The sequence below is a fragment of the Rhinatrema bivittatum genome, chromosome 16 (genome assembly GCF_901001135.1).
Source record: "Rhinatrema bivittatum chromosome 16, aRhiBiv1.1, whole genome shotgun sequence".
NCBI lineage: Eukaryota > Metazoa > Chordata > Amphibia > Gymnophiona > Rhinatrematidae > Rhinatrema > Rhinatrema bivittatum.
The window spans coordinates 32,186,143-32,207,512 of record NC_042630.1 but is presented as its reverse complement, the minus strand read 5'-3'; the positions used below and the strand labels follow the sequence as shown (position 1 = coordinate 32,207,512).

At 46.8% G+C, this 21,370-nt stretch overlaps 1 protein-coding gene across 2 annotated transcripts; it reads right to left on the bottom strand.

Moving 5' to 3' along the window:
- Positions 1-13,294: 13,294 nt before the first annotated feature.
- On the bottom strand, positions 13,295-20,565 carry NUDT17 (nudix hydrolase 17). 2 transcript variants are annotated; one of them, XM_029581750.1, is made up of 8 exons: positions 20,008-20,565; positions 19,139-19,261; positions 17,276-17,459; positions 17,119-17,144; positions 15,111-15,203; positions 14,532-14,630; positions 14,058-14,194; positions 13,295-13,735 (listed from the first exon to the last, which is right to left on the bottom strand). In XM_029581750.1, exons 1-8 carry the CDS (start codon positions 20,080-20,082, stop codon positions 13,573-13,575), a joined length of 900 nt encoding a protein of 299 aa, XP_029437610.1. In that variant the 5' UTR covers positions 20,083-20,565; the 3' UTR covers positions 13,295-13,572. The 2 variants fall into 2 exon arrangements, with proteins under 2 accessions (XP_029437610.1, XP_029437611.1); XM_029581751.1 differs by lacking the exon at positions 20,008-20,565 and adding an exon at positions 19,856-19,995.
- Positions 20,566-21,370: the final 805 nt, after the last annotated feature.

Below are 21,370 nucleotides of genomic sequence, written 5' to 3'. Positions count from 1 at the left end.
ATCGGGTTGGGATGAGGACACCTTGGAGGAGTTGAATGGTGCGGACAATATATGGGAAGAGCCGGAAGATTTTTATAGAGATTATCTTAGAGAGGATCTCATGGACGCACTTGCAGATGGAGTGCTGATTGCGGAGAAGGGGTTCACAGATCCTAAGGAGATTCCGGTCACTGAGGGAGACGACACTAGGGTGGTAAGATTATTTCGTAAAGAGGATCTGCGTCCTCTCATTCCCCGCGTGCTCGATGAGCTGGAGATCGTGGTTTGTCAGGAGATCCGCAATGCAGGAGTGGACCCTGTCCTGGAGGGGCTGCGGGGCCCACCAAAGCCTTTGCCGAAGATGGTAAAGAATTTGGTTGTCCGGAAGTGGGATGCTGTGACGGTGGGCCTTAAGGTAGCCAGAGCTATGACTATGTTGTATTCTTTGTCGGAAGAGACCTTGGTGCTCTTGAGGCTTCCAAAGGTGGATGCAACGGTGCTCAGTTTGTTTCGTGGTTCCCAAGAAGAAGAATACCTTTCTGCCTATTCTCGATCTGCAGAAGAGCAATGCAGTGCTGCAGCTGCCATGTTTTCATAGGGAGATGCTATGGACTGTGATAGCAGCGGTCTGCAAAAAGGAGTTTCTGGCCTTGCTGGATCTAACGGAGACCTTTCTGCATATCCTAATTCGTTCAGATCATCCAAAGTTTTTGCAGTGCATGGTGCTAGTGGAGCATTTTCAATTTTTGAGCCTTGCCTTTCAGCCTGGCGACACAGTCACAGACCTTCACAAGGGTGAAGGTGGTGGCAGCACTCAGGCGGGGAAGGGATCCTTGTTCACCCATATCTGGACAACTAGCTCATCCGAGCGACGTCGGAGTTAGACCCTGGGCTGAGGGGTGAACCTGGCGAAGAGCCACCTATAGTCATTTCAGTTGTTGGAATATCTGGGGGCACAGTTCGACACCAGAATAGGCAAGGATTGGAGAGTTTGACCAAGCTGCCGTCGCAAGTGTGGCAGCTGCTCCGGCTTTCGGTGCCCAGGGTTTGGGATTATTTGCAGGTCCTGAGTTCTATGGTTTCTATGTTGGAGTTAGTTCCATGGACATTTGCTCACATGTGGCCTCTATAGAGGGTGCTTTTGTCCCGTTGGAATCCGCTTTTGGAAGAATCTTCAGCATTCTTTGCCATTTCAGGGGGATTTCAGGCCCAGTCTCTCAGGGTGGCTGTCACGACCCAATTTGGAGAGAGGGTGGAAATGAAAATATCGGACTGGGTGGTAGTGATCACAGATGTCAGCCTCAAAGGATGGGGGGGGGGGGGCTGTGTGTCAAGGACGGATGGACCAAGGTCAGTGGTTGGTGAGGGAAGTGTCCTGGTCGATAAATCGTTTGGTAGCTTTCTTTCCACAAATTCAGGGTCAGACAGTGTGAGTTTTGTTGGACAATGCAATGATGACATATATCAATCACCAGGGTGGAACCAAGAGTTGTCTGGTGGCTCAAGAGATACAAAAGATTTTTGCCTGGACAGAGAATCATCTAGCAGGCCTGGTGGCATTTCATATGACCAAAGTGGGCAGTGTGTAGGCGAATTATCTCAGCAGGCAGCAGCTGGATCCAGGGGAGTGGGAGTTGTCAGCAGTGACTTTTACCATTATTCAAGCCACGTGACGCAGTCCCCAGCTGGATCTCAAGCATCACTGAGAAATGGCAAGATGGGGAGAGATTCTTCAGCCACAGGAGTGAGGTCAATTCTGAAGGGATCGTCGCGCTGGTACAACTTTGGCTGACTAGGCTTCCACTGTAGGTGTTTCCTCCATGGCCTCTCGCAGGTTGTGTGTTGCATCGCATAGAACAGCACCCAGGATGGCTTATTCTTGCAGCACCAAAATGATTGTCATCTGTAGGGTGGAGGTCTGGTTCAACTCGCGATAGTCTGTCCCGTCCCATTGCCTCATCTGTGAGAGTTGCTGAGCCCATCTTTTTGACGGAAAATGTCAATGCCTCTGTATCGCTCCATGGTGAGACTGCACCTTGAGTACTGTGTACAATTCTGGTCACCGCATCTCAAAAAAGATATAGTTGCGATGGAGAAGGTACAGAGAAGGGCGACCAAAATGATAAAGGGAATGGAACAGCTCCCCTATGAGGAAAGACTAAAGAGGTTAGGACTTTTCAGCTTGGAGAAGAGATGGCTGAGGGGTGATATGATAGAGGTGTTTAAAATCATGAGAGATCTAGAATGGGTAAATGTGAATCGGTTATTTACTCTTTCGGATAATAGACTAGGGGGCACTCCATGAAGTTAGCATGTGGCACATTTAAAACTAATCGGAGAAAGTTCTTTTTCACTCAACGCACAATTAAACTCTGGAATTTTTTGCCAGATGATGTGGTTAGTGTAGTTGTTTTTAAAAAAAGGATTGGATAAGTTCTTGGAGGAGAAATCCATTACCTGCTATTAATTAATTACTTGTTTTATGTTCAAATAATTATATACTTACTTTGTTAAATGTATAACGCTTATATAACCCTGTTATATAAGCGTTATATATAATGTATAACGCTCCGGCGTAAGTTCCTGTTCACTGTACACCGACGTGATATCTTTGATGAGCGGCGGTATATAAAAAATTATAAATAAATAAATTAAGTTGACTTGGAAAATAGCCACTGCTATTACTAGCAACAGTGACATGGGGTAGACTTTTTGAGTACTTGCCAGGTTCTTATGGTCTGGATTGGCCACTGTTGGAAACAGGATGCTGGGCTTGATGTACCCTTGGTCTGACCCAGTATGGTCTGTTCTTATGTTTTTGGATCAGGCAGATTGCATTTGTCTCACGGCTTGGCTTTTGAGAGGTGACATTTGCTTTGAAAAGGTTCTCTGAACAGGTCATTCTAACTTTGCTCCAGGCTAGGAGGCCAGCCACTTCTCTTGCTTATATCCAGGTGTGGAAAGTTTTGAGTCATGGTGTATGGAGGAAGATTTAGAACCTTTGCGAGTGGACATTTCTCAGGTCTTGGCCTTTTTGCAAAGGGAATTGACAAAGGCATTGCCATACAATTTGCTCCAAGTGCAGTTGGCAGTCTTAGGATATCTTCAAAGTAAGCTGCAGGGAAGACCGTTGGCCTCCCATCTGGATGTCGTCCATAGGTGTCCATCATAGAACCTTAATTTAGTGCTTCAGGTCCTCTTTGGATCTTTCTTTTAACCATTGAGAGAGGCATTATTGAAGGATTTTACTTTGAAAACCGTTTTCTTAGTGGCGATTTGTTCAGCAAGGTGAATTATGAGGGGTCCCTTCTTGCGACTTTCATACGACGAAGTCGGTGCCTTCTCTTTTACTGAAGGTGGTCTCCGCATTGCATCTCAAGCAGAAAATGGAGCTTCCAGCTTTTCCACACTTGACGTCAGATACTCTGCATCCTAAGGAGCTACGTTCATTGGATGTTCGTAGGAATCTGTTGCGTTACCTTATGGTTTCTAACGATTTTCATTGTTTGGATCATCTTTTTGTCTTCTTCAGTGGAGCAAAGAAGGGAAGTATGGCTTCCAAGCCTACGATTGCCTGATGGTTAAAGGAAGCGATTTTTTTTCGACTTTTCTCTGTAAGAGTTGAATGGTTCTGGAAGGGTTACGTGTGCGTTCTACCAGGGCGCAGGGTGGCCTCCTGGGCAGAGTGTCAGTTTGTATCGCCGCAGGAGATTTTTCGGGTGACGACTTGGTCTTCGTTGCAAACTTTTACCAAACACTACAAACTGGATGTTTGGGGTCCAGAGTTGGCTGTGTTTGGAGAAAATGTGTTGCGTGAGGTTCTTTCGGGTTCCTGCCCAGTGTAGGGGAGCTTGGTTACATCCCACTTGTTCTGGGTGCTCCTGGCTCTGCAGACGGCCGGGCTGGGTGAGAAGGCCTCAGAGAGAGCGAGGGAACCAGGACCCCTGGCTTTCTCTCCCCCTGGAAATCAAGGATCGAGCCTAGCCAGGGATTTCCAACCCCCCCCGCTCACCTTGCTCAACCAGAGGGATGGTTCCCAAAGGAACCTAACACCTCTGGGAGCATCGTCTTCACCTCTTCTGTCTTCTTTTCTAATTCTAAGCTTAACAATTTGTTGTGTTTTGGTTTTTTTTAAACTAAGTTTTTCTAAACTTAATTACAGACTGCAGGTTTCTGCTGGAGACAGAAAAATACTGAGGGACTGCAGGCGACACTCTCGGTTAAGTGGTAGTGCCTGAAAAGTTTTTATTCTTTGCCTCCATCTGTTGTTAGGGATGCAAAACCCACTTGTCTGGACTGATTTAGGTATGAACTGGATATTCGGGGTCCAGAGGTGGCTATGTTTAGGGAAAGTGTGTTGCATGTGGGGCTTTTGGGTCCATCCCATTTGGCTGGACTGATCTCTGGAGTATGAACACGAAAGGAAAATTGGTTCTTACCTGCTAATTTTCGTTCCTGGATTACCCCAGATCAGTCCAGAAGCCCGTCGCCTTGTCGAAAGACTTTCCTTCCCTTTTAGTTGCTGATATTGCAGAATTTTCGAGGTTTGTGAATATGTAAGATAGTACCCTCTTTTGAGGTGGGGACACCAGTTTAAGGGGGCTCCAATTTTGTTCTCTCAACTCGCCCTAGATGGGGAGTGATGTTGAGTTTAAGAGTAAGGATCTTGGCTCGGGTACAGGTTAATTCTGAGGGAGGGACTGCAAGTGGTAGTCCCGATTATGTAGCAGGGCCTGAAAACATTTTGTTCTCTGCCTCCATCTGCTGGTAGGGATGCAAAACCCACTTGTCTGATCTGTGGTATTCCAAGAATGAAAATTAGCAGGTAAGAACCAATTTTCCTTTTATGCCCCATTCCCACCTGTGACATCACTTCCTGTCTGAAGCTTCCAGAATTTCCATTGCTCTCCCTGGAAATCAGTTAGGGAGCTCCTCCTAGTCTGAATCAAGTTAATTTTACAAAGGTGTCCAATGCCCAAAAACCTGACCATATGTCCAACCATGCCCTTTCACAACGGTCAGATATTGTTATAACTCCGTACTGAGGTTACTTAGCCTGGGGACCATCAAAAAAATAAGCATACACTTCTTAATTCCTATACCATTTATTTATTTACCATTTGGAAATAAAATTCTCACCCGTTTTGTTTTTTCCAGAGCAGAGTTCTGAAAACATGATCCTAGTTAGCTAAAAAGTTTGTTTTTCTGCTATTTCTTTCTCGTTCTCTTTAGGCGTATTGAATGAGTTCAGAGCAGCTGGTGCTGTTGCTGTCTGTCCATAGGAAATTGGATTAGTGAGAGTCTCTCACCTACGTGCCAAACCCTTCCAGGGGGGGAGGCTCCCACTAGAAGTGGCAGGAGATCAGGGCTATCCATGAATGGGCAGCTACGAGCAGGAACCAGAGGGCAAAAGGCAAGAAGACCGATAAGGGCTTAAACTGCCTCACCCCAGCGGAGGTCTTAAAATGGTCCCCACATCCCAAGCCCTTAAATCGTACTGATGCTACAGCACATGGATCCATTTTTAAACCACTGCTGTACTTAAAAACAAAATTGAAAGACATGGCCTAATGGGGAAGAGTCAGCATGCTGTTAGCAGATTTTTTGAGCATCCTGTGCCTGCTGCTAGAGCCAGAGAAAAGACTGGGGAACTGCAGGTGGCACGAGGCTTTATGTAGCAGGGTCAGGCAAGCTTTATTTTCTCTGTCGCCACCTGCTGGCAGGGATGTATGAGCCCAGGCGTCTGGACTGATCCAGGTACGTACAGGGAACAAATGTTTTTTGGAAGGCATCTCTCAAAATTCCCCATGAGAAATGGCTCAGGAAATTAACAAGGCATGGGCTAGGAGGCAGTGTCCTATGGTGGATTGAGGACTGGCTAAAAGACAGGAAACAGAGGGCAGGACTAAACTGGTCAGTTTTCCCAATGGAGAAAGGTCGTTAGGGGAAAATGGAATGAAGGAGCTGATCAGATTTGCAGATGACACAACATTATTCAAAGTTAAAACAGCAGCAGAAATAGATCTACGTGTTGGGATCCACCAGCCCCTGTCAGAGCTGAGGTGCTGGGCTTGACAGACCCTGGTGTGACCCAGCCTTGCATTTCTTATGTTCTAACTAATCAAATGATGAATGTAAAGGCATGGTGGCCTTTGCTGATTGAAAGGGACAAGTACATGGGGTGGACACCCACCGTTAGAAATGGTAGGGGCACTGCTCAAGTCAACGTCGATCCTTGAGAGCGAAATAACCAAGAGGTGCGGATACATAGGGGCGCCATGTAGTGGTGCGGACTGTGGCAACTGGAAACGTACAGAGGACCAGACAAAGCCATAAGTCTCTCGTAGTGAATAGCTAAACATGGCTGACCACAGGCACATGTGCAACTGATTTTTTTCACTACGTCAGACAACTGTCCCTCACTACGGGGGCTGATCATATTGATCCACATCTAGGCTTACAAAAAGGCATTGGATTAACCTGCATGGAGCAGCAGCTACAGCCCTAAAAAGCAATGGTATGATGGCAGGGGGTCCTACGAAGGCTGGGGGGGTGACGTGCATGAAACACAGACTTCAGGGAGCATAGGGAGGCCGAACTATAACCACAGCATCACAAACCTTGGCTGTGGGATTATTACAAAAGTTGGTGATAAGATCTAGAAGGTGGGGCCTGCATGTGTTCTTGTAAGAAGCAAAGTTGACGAGGACAAGGCCTGCAATAGCCTCATGGGACAGAGAGAGAAAGGGTCAAGAAGTCAGGTGAGAGACAGCGGGGAGAAGGGGGAGTTGGTGCTGGGTTGTGGAAGAGAATCTGTGTGTGCATCTTCCCAACGTGGATGAACCGGTGCTGGGCAGCCTGGACGAGACATTTTGGTCTTTATCTGCCATTCTTGTCTGTGCTGCTACCTTCTGACCTTGCCCGGGCCGTGCATGGAGTTGTAATTCAGATTTTGCTATTGAGTTCCCTAAGCAGGGTTGCACCTCCATGAATGGGTCAGTTCATCCCCATTCACCCCCCCCTTTGAGAGGTCGGATCTGCGTCCAGGTGCTGCCCAGCTGAGAACCTGCCATGTTTTGGGTGCATGGAAAGAAAGGGTACCTGACTCAGTGGGTCTGATAATGTTACACCCCAGCTCAGCCTGAGCAAACCTCCGCCAACCCTGACATCGTTTAGAGGGCACACCCGCAGCACAGGTTTTGTCCCTCGTAAACTATTTACAGATGCACAAAGAGTAAAGCCACCTGTACGTATAACTATATAATTTGGCAGCTGCAGCTTTTTTTTTTAGTAACTATAGAGACGCCAAAGACTTGCCACTCTCTTTCGGTGGAAAGTGAAGGTTGGGGTTATTCCTGAGTTGGGGGGGGGGGGGGGGGATTGTACATTTTTTTTTATTTATCTAGTAGAATGCAATCTGTATTCTCCTTGTTTTAGTCCTAGCTTTTGTACAAGTCCATGATTTTAAAAAGTTACTTATCTATGTACATATGTAACGTCTAACACGGTTTTGTCATTAAATGGCTCCCGCGGCCGTGGAATCCTGAAGCACTTGGTTTGGTTTTTTTCTTGCAGGTTCTGATCTTTTAAGGTGATCTTGATGGGTTGTCAGGTCTCTCCCAGTGCATTCTGGGAGGCATAGTCCTGCGATGCAGAACTCCAACTCCCATACATGGTAGCATGAGAGCAAGATGGGGGGAAAAAAACAACCCAGGATTGGCTCAGCCTGTCCACTGCCAAAGCCTAGAGCCATCTCATCATCTTTAGGGCTGGGGATGGGTTTTGCACTTTTTCTGACTTTAGTTGTCATCTAGGAGCAATTGTATGCAACCTCCAGGGGAATTTCCCTCATTTGCGTTTATTTTTTTTTTAACTCCTCCTAAGCTCCCATCCATGTACTGCAGCTCTTCTGTATCCGATGCAGCTTTCAGCTCTGCTCTTTGACCTGGAAGCAGACGCAGAATGGTGCTTGGCTTGGCCTTCTCTTCCTCCCCACTGCAAGAGCTGCTCAGGCAGCTGGAAAGTCAGAGATGGGCCTCCTGTGTCACCGAACACTAGGCCTGGTGGGCTACTCTCTTATTATACAGGACAAGGAGCCTGGGAACATGGCGATTTGTTGGAAACTACTAATGCAGGGGGAGGCAGTTCTGGTCCTGGAGTACAAGAAATGGGTCTAGTTTTCAGAATATGACATCCAGGTGAAACTTAAAGCCTAGTATCCATCCCCCTACTCACACTTGAAAATTATGTATTTATAATAAAAGATTTGACATGCAAAAGGACATTGAGATAAAAATATCACTTACAACATGCATGTTATAGTTACCTGCACTATTACTGTGCCAAGCAGAAAACTCTGCCAAAACAAGACCCTGGGAACCCATACGGACTTAGCTCCCTCAGAAAGCCACACAAACTCCCTTACCAAAACAGCCCCAACTGCCAGTACTCAAACAGTAACAACTCCACCTATGAAAAGGAAACACTGCAACTATTACACTTCCCATAAGAAAAACAGGAAAAGGCTGATATAGATCCCTACAAGGAATTACACACTGGTGGACTACCTCCCCTCGGTCACCCATGCAGAACACACATGGACCGTCACCAAATACAAAATAAAGAGACCCTGAAGTATAAATAGAAACATGAAGACAAAAAATGAACTCGGAACAAGCAGCCAGACTCTGTATGCAGTGTAACATTGGAAAATTGGGGTGAATTGCATTTGATGATCTTAAGGTGGCCACACACGTTGCGATGGTAAAAGCCAGAAAGATGCTTGGCTGCACAGGGAGAGGAACGGTCAGCAGATAAAGGGAGGTGATACTGCCTCTGTACAGGTCCCTGGTGAGACCTCACTGGGAATACTCTGTACAGTTCTGGAGACTGCACCTTCAGAAGGATATAAACAGGATGGAGTTGGGCCAGAGGGAGGCTGCTAAAATGATGAGGGGTCTTTATTCTAAAGCATATGGGGATAGACTTAAAGATCTAAGCAGGTATATACTAGAGGAAAGGGGAGATAGCGGAGATATGATTGAGACATTCAAATAATCTTAAAGGTTTCCAAGCAGAGGAGCTGAGCTGCTTTCAATGGAAAGGAGGCTCTAGAACAAGGGGTTGAGGGTGAAGGGGGATAGGCTCAGGAGTAATCTTAGGAAATATTTCTTTATAGAGGGTGTTGCATGCATGGAATGGCCTCCCAGTGGAGGTGGTGGAGATAAAAACAGTATCTGAACCAAGAAAGCATGGGATAAAACACAAGGGATCTCTAAGGAAGTGATGGGAATTATAATGCTAAATCAGCGTAATGGACGGGCAGACTGGAGGAGCCATATGGTCTTTTTCTGCCGGCATGTTTCTATGTAAAACAGAATCACCCTGCCTCATAAAATATCAGTCATAAGAGTAACACCTTAACAATAAAACGTACAAATTGCAAAACAGCGGCCCAAAAGAATAAAATCCAATAACTCACAAATATTTCAAAACAGCAGCCACATCAAATACTCAAAATTAATAAGGATTTTAAAAACCCGGTCTGTACCTCTGCTATCCAGTCGTGCCGCCATCGCTGTGGACGAGCTGGCAGAGGAAGGGAGGGGGGCACAGAAACGTTCGCTCCCCCCCTCACGTGCTGCTGCTCCAGAGCCTCTCCTTTGGCGCTGGTCCTTTCTTCCGGCCCTGCCCCAGTCTCAGCTTGGACCGCCTCCTTCTCGTCTGCACAGGCCCAGGGGGCAGGAAGGAGGCCCAATCCCGCAGTCCAGGCTGAAGTGGTCAGTGGAAGCCTTAGGCTGCCGTCCCCAAACCTGTGGTGCCTAGGCCCTGGATGAAGTATGCAAACGTATCTCGTGCATATTTCCTGAAAACCAGACCCACTCTGTGGCCTATTCCTGCACATCGTTATTATTATTATTTTAAGAGTGCCAGCCCGCTGCCACCCAAAAAGCATCTCCACAGGCCAATGAGACTCGTAACCACATTTGGTTTCTCTCAGTCTTGATAATGGGGGAGTGGGAACATTGTGCCTACACTACAAGGTTGCAAATGATATTCAAATCTTAATACCCATTACTGACTCGATTGAAGCAACATACAATAAAGCTGCCATGTTTCTATCTATCATTAAACAACTGCTAACTCATATCAAACTAATACTAAACACAACCAAAACGGAAATTATAATTCTAAAAACAGGGAAGATGTTGCTGTTTTTCCACCACCACTAAAAACGGAAGATCGCAAAACTGAAATCCATCCTCTACCATATGTTAGAGATTTAAGAATAATGATAGAGAGTGAGTTGAATTTTAAGACCCACATTGCAAAAAAAAAAAAAAAAAAATCAAAAGGTTACTACAAGTTATTACCCTTAAGAAGGCTAAAGCCTTTCCTTAATCCTACTGACTTCAGAACAGTATTAGTTACTCATCTTTTCCAATATTGACTACTGTAACTTTTACTTGGATTACCAGGAAGGGCGACCAGGAAGGTGGAGGATCTTCATCGGATGACGTACGAGGAGAGATTGAAGAATCTAAATATGTACACCCTGGAGGAAAGGAGGAGCAGAGGTGATATGATACAGACTTTCAGATACTTGAAAGGTTTTAATGATCCAAAGACAACGACAAACCTTTTCCGTAGGAAAAAAATCAGCAGAACCAGGGGTCACGATTTGAAGCTCCAGGGAGGAAGATTCAGAACCAATGTTAGGAAGTATTTCTTCACGGAGAGGGTGGTGGATGCCTGGAATGTCCTTCCGGAGGATGTGGTGAAGACCAGAACTGTGAAGGACTTCAAAGGGGCGTGGGATAAACACTGTGGATCCATAAAGTCAAGAGGCCGCCAATGAAGAGTGGGTGACTCACCAGAATGATGGCTACTGCCTGGAGACAATACCCTTATTAAATAAACATACACATGCTTACTGTGACTCCAACATCGCTCTAAGCTTCAACAGCAAGAGGAAATGTGGAATAAAGGATCTGCACTCACAAAGGGGGGAGTAGCTGGCTTGTTACGGCGGTTACTACCCCAAACCAAATAAGCCTGTTACTTCTATTTCTATGCATATACAGCATAGTTCTCTGCTTCAACGGCAGGGGAGAAGAAAAAAGGGTTCACACTCACAAAGCGGGGAGTAGCTGGCTTGTTACGGCGGTTACTACCCCAAACCAAATGTGCCTGATACTTCACTTTCGATGCATATCCAGCATGGCTCTCTGCTTCAACAGCATGGGAGAAGAATAAACTGATACCTCAAGCATATCCAGCATAGCTCCCTGCTTCAACGGCAGGGGAGAAGATAAACAACCAATAAGGGCTGTATAACATAGTCTGAGTAAAACAAATAAGCATGGGTGCAGCTTGCTTATTGCGGCGGTTACTACCCCTAACTCATCAGCTAGATATTCACTTGGATGCAGCTCCATCACTGCTCTCTACATTAATGGTGGGGGTGGAAAGGAAATAGAACCAAGAGCTAAGAGAAACAGATAAGTATGAGAGAAAAAAGTGTGTGAAGCTTGCTGGGCAGACTGGATGGGCCATTTGGTCTTCTTCTGCCGTCATTTCTATGTTTCTATGTTACAAGACGCAGCAGCCAGAATCTTAACCAGTACCAAGAAACAAGAACATATTACCCCGGTTCTGATTTCCCTTCATTGGCTACCAATTCAATATAGAATAGAGTATAAAATATTAACAATTATCCATAAAATCATGTATGGAGAGCACACAGATTGGCTTAACACGGCAATTAAAATACACATACCGCAAAGAAACCTCCGTTCAGCAAATAAAGGTCTCCTATCTAATCCCATCAGTACGATCAGCACAGCTTACGCAAGTAAGAGAACGCGCAATATCCCTTGCTAGTCCAAAGGTCTGGAATTCATTACCCACAGATTTACGCCTACTACAAAACATTTAAGAAAGAGATTAAAACCTGGCTGTTTATGAAGGCATTTAAAGAAACTAATCCACCTAATCAAACTCACTAACCTCCATGTTTTTACATATATATTTATATTTTAAGTTTTAATTTTAGCCACTAAAAATGACATTGCAGTTTTAGGCGGCTGGGACTTCACTCTCCAATCAAAAAAACAAAAACCCAATTTGGAAGAAATCTCAAACTAGGCCTACCTAACAATACTGAAAACTCCTAAAAAGAAAAACAACTAACCCTGACTGACTACCAGAACCAGGGCAGGCATGGGCTGTGACTGCACCTGCACCATCTACTGGAGCAGAATAAGACTGAGGGGCTGTGACTGGCACAGGGTCATATATGGCTCAGTCCGACAAGTTTTGCTCTGTCTCCATCTACTGGTGCGGAGTCACAACCCAGGTGTCCTGGACTGATCCTGGTACGTACAGGGAATTGACATTACATAAAAATAATATAAATCTTAACATGTGGTTTTTATCCTAAGATTAGAAATTATCTATTTTGTTTTATTGCGATTTTACTTTATTGTATTTTATTACTGCTATAAACCATTGTGATGGCATCACTGAATGACGCTATATAAAATCAGTAAGTAAATAAGTGCAGAAAACGATCCTGCCAGGTATAGCAAAGCAGAGCAAGGGCGAGAGCACACTCTTATAGCGATAAGAAAGCCTCAGAGAATTACAGTAACATTATCCAGCACTGGGGCACATAAGCTACAGCAAATATTTTCTCCAAAAATATAAATGAAAATTATATTTTCTGACCTTTGCTTTTGGATATTGACTTGCCTAAGTATTTGGTATTTGATTTATGAAGGACTTGCTGCTCTAATTCTCGCACAAAAGAGGGTCAGGTCCCTTTTTTGGATTAATCTTCCCTCGATTCATCCTATCCTTTGCTCTCTCCGGCCAAGACAAACTGCTCCCAGGCTGTCAATGTATCCCAGCCACTGCGAGAGGAAAGGGACAAGCTGATGAATGCCTCAGTGCTGCTGCTGTCACTGATCCAGCAATGGAGGCAAAACTATTCTACTTTAATCTTGCTTTTCAAGGGATTTCTTTATTATTTAATGGACTTCGGCCTCTCTGCTCCTAATATCAGCGATGATACCAATCAATGGCAATGATAATGGGGGATTTTTGTGATGTGGATACCCAACCTCAGAGAATTAGACTGAGGCCATCCATGTAGAGAGGTGACAGGCTCTGTATCCCTGCTCCCATCCCCTGAGCCCTCCAGTCCTAGAGGTGACAGGCTCTGTATCCCTGTGCCCTTCAGTCCTAGAGGTGACAGGCTGTGTCCCTCTGCCCATCCCCTGAGCCCTCCAGTCCCAGAGGTGACAGGCTCTGTATCCCTGCTCCCATCCCCTGAGCCCTCCAGTCCTAGAGGTGACAGGCTGTGTCCCTCTGCCCATCCCCTGAGCCCTCCAGTCCCAGAGGTGACAGGCTCTACATCCCGGTAACCATCCAGTGCTAGTGGTGATGTAGCTCTATACCTGTGCCTTTAGCCATCCAATAGTCACCACAGCTGCCTGGAGAGATGACTTGGAGTTGGATGTTTAGAGCTGGGCACCCAAGTGGACTGGCTGGACAGAATGTACAGCTCTGGTGACAACAGAGCGTGGCTGGTCAGTGGTCTGGCTGCGAGAAGGTGTCCAGCCAGAGTTGGAGAGCGTATTTAGTCCCGGTGCTGACACGTTCCAGGTCCACCCCAGCAGCTGGCACGGTGTTCAGGAGTGTAGAGATGGGGAGCATGGTGGCCTTTACTGCTCCATTACACAGCTCTGTGATTCTGGGTATAAAACGAGAGGTTACCTTCACTACCACACCCTCCAGCGATAACACGCCCTACCCCACCCTATCCCATCCCATCCCCACTGATCAGGGTTCCTGCAGGGGTTTTTTTTCCTTTTACAAGCATGCAGCGCTATGCTCATAGAGGTTTCAGGAGGTGGCGGGGGGTTCATTTCAGCTTGTTCCTATAGCAGAATCCTGTAAGTTACCATATCATTTCCACCAGAGCTGGCGATAAGGAGAGAAAAACTAAGTGCAGGGGTAAAGTCTGGTTACAGTGGGGCAGGCGGAGATGTTTCAGCAATGTGACGGTATTTTACCTGACTGTCGGCAGAAGGTCATCCGGGAGATTCCCCGAATTCGGTGCTCCATCCACCATCTCCACGATCGCTTCCGCCGTCCTGGGCTCCAGCCAGATGCTGGCGCTCACCTCCTCCTCATCTGGGTGCAGACGCGCCTGAAATGGGAGGTGGTGCACCATCAGCTGGGGGAGCGATGACGAGTTGAAGAGCTGACCCACGCTCCTGCTGGTGGAGCTGATTGCGAGCTGCCAGGGGGGTGGCGTCAGCATCAGTTCATCTAATGGCAGGCAACTGAGTTGCCAAGTCAGCCCATGCAACGAACAAAATGGTGTCGGAAGAACCATTCGATTGGCTTAGGATGCGGAGATCTGGTAGGAGAGAGCCACGTGGTACGGAGTAAAGTCGCTTCAAGGCATGGGGGGGAGAGGAGGACCTTTACCTCTAGCAACCCTGTAAGAGGGTGACGTTTGAAGGGACGGGCGAGGGTCTCACCTGAAGCTGGAGATGCGTCTCAAGGGACAGAAGCAACAGGTACATCACGACGTGATGTCGTACAGGCAGACCCAGGGTCAGCATGGGCGGGAAGACAGACTGCGGGGAGAGAGAGAGAGAGAGTGTGCGCGGGGGATGTTAAACGAGATGGTGGCGCTAGCACAGAGCTCACAAAGATCCATACAGTAAAAACCAAACTCGGAAAAGGACAAAGACCAGTGAGGCAGGAAATCCATATTTCACTCTCTGGCCCCGTCTCAGCTTTAATTAAAGCTGTCCAAGTATTTGCTGCAAAATTATTCTTTGCAGAAAGACAAGCAGGGCCCTGGAGTCTGGTGCTTCACAGTTACAGTAGTAACGAGCAGAGGATGGAGTAAATGTGTTTTCCCATTTTGTTTCTGTGGCTAAATTACTTAAGTTATTAGTTACTTTTACACTCTGAATTTCTGGAAATTGTCTCAGATATACATTTTTTTATCAGTTTTTGCAAGGAAACCCCTTATCCCTGAGATCTGATGCAGCATAACCATCAATGTGCCTCCTTCCACATGGCCAGACAGCCAGCACAGGAGCCGTTACCTCCCAGAGCCCCAGCAGCCTCCAGGAATACGACCCCTCCTCCAGCCTCAGGCCCGTCTCCTCCGCCAGCTCCCGCAGTCCTGCATCCAGCGGCTGGAAACAAGACAAAAGGAGAGAGAGAGCATGACCAGAAGGTCAGGGGGCCGGCGTGGCTCTTTTGTTTTTCTCTCCCTTCATCCCCGACACCCTCAACGGTAAAAACCGGCGCAGGCCTGCCGACATCGCCACACAGTTTGCCATGCGGGTTTTTTGTACAAGGGGGTGATGTCAGGTGTCCCGACGGTTTGCACTGTTTTGCAGGGGGAAGGATGTAGAAGGGCAAAGAGAAACATATACTTTGAGAAAAGGAGTGGACAGTGTTTGCACTGGCACCACACCTAAAAAATTAATATCCCCAGCAGCGAGGCTCCAGCCAGCAAGATTAAGAAAAAATTCTGTTACTTCCTAAACGTGTGATACCATTTTATAATAGGGAGGAAAGCCTCAGAGACTTTGAAGTCCAGGCCATGAGCTCAAGACATTTTATCTGCCTGAGGCTCAGTTCTAAGCCCCGGCTCAGCCTCTGACAGGCCAATGCAGTAAGGTGCGTCCAGTCTAGCGTACAGGTTTACTCGCAGCAATAATAGCGGTCAATGCAGCAAGGAGATTAGCGCAAATGAAACACGGGCCTTCACAAACGCATGCCAGATAGTGTCCACTGCATGTAAATTCCATGTAGATGAGGACATTAGCTATTACCGCCCGATGCAGGAAAGCACAGGGTACCCAATGCACATTTTCTTAGCGTCTAGAGAGATGAATCCAGAACCAGTGGGTTATGCACCTCTACCAGCAGATGGAGATGGAGCAAAGCTGCATCACAGTATATATACCCCACCAGTGACATCAGCCTGCCAGTATTCTCCGTCTCCAGAAGATGGTGCACGTGAATCTCTCTACTGCGGATTGCTTCGAGTTTTAGAAGGAGAAATAAAGAAAATACATTTAATTTGCCCCGCTGGAGGGTGCTGGAGTATAGAAGAGGCTCTCTGGAACATCAATCAGCTGGAAGCTCGGGCAGTCCAGCTGGCATGCTTACTGTGTCGAGCGGGCCAGACAATGCAATGACAGAGACTTACAACAATCGACAGGGAGGAACCAAGAGCCAGCAAATGTCGCAGGAGATAGACCAAATTATGGAATGGGCGGAAGTGCATCTTCAGGGGATATTGGCCTCGCACACTGCAGGAAAAGGCAATGTAAGAGCAGACTTTCTCACCAGGGAGAATCTGGACCCAGCAGAATGGGTCTTGTCAGATGAGGCGTTCCAGCAGATTGGTTCAGAGGATGGTGCTTCTGGTGGCACCAGATCGACCCAGGAGACCATGGTATGCGGATCTGTGAAGGCTCCTAGTAGACTTCCCCCTTCTGGTTTCCAGTGCACAGGAATCTGTTGCAGCAGGGACCTGTTCTTCACGAAGATCCGACTCGATTGTGTCTTACAGTAAGGCCCCCGAGAGGGCTCGCTTGCTGAAGCGTGGGTATTCTACTGGGGTGATTGCCCCCTTGCTACGAGCGAGAACGTTCCTTAGCCTATGTGCGGGTTTGGCGAGAGTTTGCGGCTTGCTGTGAAGATCGAGGTGTTCGTATTGAGCGCCCAAGGCAATAAAGTGCTTTGAGCACCAGAAACGCACAATTCGCTCTCATTGAAATACTGCATCAAGCACACAGGGGGGCTGCACGTGTCTCTTATTGCGTTGGCCTGCGTGCGAGCTTCAGGCGAGTCCCTTTATCTCCCTATGTGCCTTTGGGATCCTGCTGAAAGAAGGTGTGTGTGTGTCTTAAATCTTGGGTTCTATTCAACAAATTCTTTAAAAATTAAGGAAGGAGAATGATGTCCTGTATTTTGAACTGCACTGGATGCTCCCGTGCTGAATTCAGAACAAGGGCTGTGTCAATGTCCCCTTTAATTGGTGCGTGGGGGTCAATTCAGAGATGAACTAGAGTCCTAACATCAGGTGTTTCTTACCTGCTCGTGCAGTTCTATGTGTCCACCTGAGAAAAGAAGAATCGGAGTGGGTGAGGATTTGTAACAATGCTGAGTGGTCTAGGCCAGAAATTAAATTTTAGAACAGAGCTCCACCTCAGCAGAAACCATTTACTAGCATGAATGAGGGCGCTCTTACCTGGGGGCACCCAGACATTGGGGAAGGTGTTGAGGCTGGCAGCCCTTCTGGTCAGTAGGACTTTGGTGTCGACTGATTGCAGGATCACGGCAACCCCCACGTCCACCCCACGACCGAGAACGTCTGGCGGCAGGGAGCAGGCCTGTCCCTCGGGGAAGTTCTTGATGGGGCAAAATGGTGGCCTCTGGGGCACACAAAAGAAGCGAGAGGGAGGGAGAGAGGCACAGAGATCAAGACACCGGGGAAACAAGCGGGCATAGTTCCATGCCAACCATTAGCGTAGCTTGTTGACCGAAGAGCAGCCAGGTGCATCTTGCTCGGCCAACGCTATACATGGCTGACTAGGTTGAAAATAGTCCAGCCTAACAGCTGTCTCTGTCCGGAAAAAAAAAAAAATCCTGTGCATTTATGGTCAACTTTTGGGACGGTGAAAAAAAAACAAACTCCTTTCTGATCCCCCAAATTCACTGGTCAGCTGTGACTGGCTGCATGAGCACTGGGGTTTTTTTTCCCTAGCATGGAGCTCTATCGGCATAACCACAAGCATCTTTTAACTGCGACTTGTTCGGTGTACTTTAGAATTTATTTATGGCACGATTCATCCGGATCTTTTCCAGCAGGCACAGAAGAGGAGGAAAGCCTTTGTGAATCGGGCCTCCGCCGTGTCCCTGGTATAGTAAAGTTGTCCCAGAATGTCTTCCAGCAAAAAAACAAACCTTCATTCCTTTCTCTGATTACAACCCTAAACTCTTTACTGGAAAGACTGGATGGACAATTTTGGTCTTTATCTGCTGTCAGTTACTATGTTACTATTCAGAAAGGGGCAGAGGGAGGATTATGGCTCGAGAGGACCAATTTTAAAGGGATCGAGCAAGGTAATTCGAAAGTTACCTGGTGTGAAAAATAAAATTCCTCAGAGCGGGTAAAAGCAGACACAGGCATTCAGAAAATACATGCTTCTAGCTGTTTTGCAGGAGGCATTTCCAGGGGAAGGGGGTGCATTTTTAAGGTGTGAGCAGGAGCTGTGCACGTTCAAGGGCCTTTTTCTTGTTGTCCAGCCAGTCCAATCCAGACATGTGGAAATGGTCTGGTCTGATGGAGATAGAGAACCAATCCTTATGCTGACTCTAGTCTGCTGCAGTAGTGACAGCCTTCAGTAGACTCTTGCCAAACTCCTGACTGTGCTTCACTGTACTTTCTGTTAAAAAGAAAAAACCACTAACAAAATTTTTTTTTTTCTCCCAGTGAGTAGCAGTGTAGCTTTACGCTCTTCCTTCCCTGTGTTGCCTTACTGCCTTGTCCTTTGACCAGGACTTTTTTCTTGCTTTTCTTTAACCTTGGATGGGCTCTGGACTGGTCTAGCAGGACTAAAGGAAAGGAGATTATCTGCTAAGGACCACATTTCACCTTCTATTGGACATGTGGTAGTGTCACCCCATTCCTCCAGCTGCAGATACAGCAGGGTCCAAGTGCCCAGGTGCTTTGTACATACAGGAAAAGTACCGGGGTAGTTTCCTTTAAAAATTCACTACAAGATGCTAAACCACCCATGCAACTGCCACTAGCTGGCTTAATGAAGATTCTCCATTGTGAGCTAGAATGCCTTTGCTCTATGGTGGGGGAGGCAGGAATTTGGGATTATTTATTTTAAATTTAAGTGCTCATGATCAGTTCAAACATGTAGCGTGGGTTGCATTTCTAGGGATGGGTGGGTGGGAGGGATTGATGCCTGCCATTGGCAGCCTGCGATGAGAATCCAACCCAAGCAAAGGTGCTGCATAGATTCCAGAGTTTCAAGAGCAATGAGTCCTTGCACCAAAAATGGATTGGGAGGAGGAGGGGAGAATCCTCACGCTCACTCACCTTGAGGAGGACCCTGGAGGAGCCGCAGAATTCCCCGTTGGAGATGATGAACTTATTCCTGTCAAGTCCGCAGCTGACAGAGACTTTGTCCTCCTGCGGGGCACAGAACTCCCCCGTGATGCTCTGCAAGACATGGATTTTACAGGTATGAGGGGGACAGGTGCAAAAGGGACCTTAGTAACAGGAGGAGGGAGGGAGAAGTCCTGGGACAGGGCGCATCATGTGGCGCTTATTGGCAGACATCCTCTGTCTTTATATGGCTTTGCTAATAAGGTCAGCCCCTGTGCCAGTTCAATCCTGATGCAACGAGACCGATCCAGTTCTGGGTTTGCCCCCACTGCCTTTGTAGACATTCCCAGAGGAACAGAAACAAGTCTAGATGCAATAGCAGGGTCGAACCAGGAACTGGACTAGCAGAGGACCTGGGTAAACTTGACAACCCTGGTCATTCGTTTCACAAGGCAGGGGAATGCAATAGACAAAAACCAAAATGCCACCATGCTTCATGATGCCCGTATCTTGCTGAACAGCAGCCAGTGAAAATTCAAATCAGCTATCCAGTTCCAAAAATATCTGCTGAGAATTAAAAACAAAACAGTTTGATCTTTTGTTTCCCAAATTCTTCAATTATTTATTTAAAAACAAAAAACATAAGAGAAAAATTCAATTTGCATGATCCAACTTCCCAGCCCACCCTTTACAAAATATTCAGCCTACCTTTCGGAGCCAAGAAGAACACACAATAAACGCCGATCTCACAAAATTAGTCATTCGTTTCTCCATCTCGTAAATGCCATCCTTCAGTAAATTCCTTGGAACTGTGGTTAAAAATTGATTCTTTACTGCACAAGATAGCGCCTGGTGCTCACCTGCAGAAACCTAGCACAGCGGGGCAGGCAATCCTCTCTGGACAGGTAAACCAATACCTTCTTGAAGGTTTCCATCCCTGCCCCAGAACCAGATGTGGCGAGCCCCTATCTCCGCTTCTGCCCCCGATGTCCTGCAGAAACCGGGGGTTGACGTCTTCCCAGCTGAAGTTTCAGGCTCGTGCTAATCCAGCCCCCCTTTTCTATCTGCTACCATGTGTCAGCTGAGAAAGCTAGGATGGATGCACCCCGTGGCCAGGCAGGCGGAACTGCCGCGTGCCAGCCGGGGGCTTGGGAGCCTGAGATAGCAGGCACACCGGAAGAGGCTGGCTCCGGCTGCCTTTCTGGGAGAGAAGAGCAAGGAGCTGAAGCGGTGCCCTCTGGCGGCAGGCGGTTGGTACTGCAGAGCATCCATCCTCAGCCTGCTCAGAGGCGCTGGAGATTTCTAAAGGGTAATTCTGCATCACAGCTGCTAGGGTTCATCCCCCACTTTGAAAAGTTGGAAGCTTTCTTACAGATAGGAACTTTCTAACCCCAGCTATCCCACATTTATGCATAAGCGGAAAACCCAGTCCGTTTTTGACCTCCCCGGAGTAAGCAATTACTTTCTCCGATTTGAATAAAATGGACTGCCCCACTCCCACCACTATGAGCGAAGATTCTGGCTCCTCCGGTTTGTCAGTGCCAGCCCTGGCAGATCAGTATAGATGCTGGATATTGTCTTAGGTGTTCGAGCTTCTTATTAAGTAATAAAGATAGAAGTTGTTATGTTTTTTAATTTTCTTTATGGTTTCTTTCCTTTCGGGGAGGGAAGGGGGTGAAATGTAAAAAATATTTCTGGTACAGTTCCTGTCTAGTGCCCAACACTGAACAGAAACTGGTGAGGGTTTGTATTCTATGTATGTATAACTTTTTTTTTATTTCTCAAAAGTTTTGCAAAGTAAATCATAAGAAACGCACTCGTCAATCAACTAAACAGTAGATGAAAAAAAAATATAGAGAGAAAAAACCCATATGGTTAGATTGAAACAATTCCACACAATTAGGAGAGAGCAAATTTAAAATCTACCAAAGAAAAAGAATCTGAAAATCCTAACTCTGCCATATTAGATTACATTAACCCTCAACCCAGCTAACAATCCAACAAGAGATAATCATAACAAATCCTCTTTAAGAACATTTTCCAATTAAGATGGGTCAAGAAAAGTGTATGTGTTCCTCTGATCGTCGAACCACTTGCATGGGAATTTTAGAACCAACTCAGCTCCCATTGCAAGTACCGGGGCCTTCCTCCTTTTCCTTCTAAAGCTGCATGGCCTATGCCACATCGGGGATCACCACCACTCTTCGGCCACAAAAGGAAAGT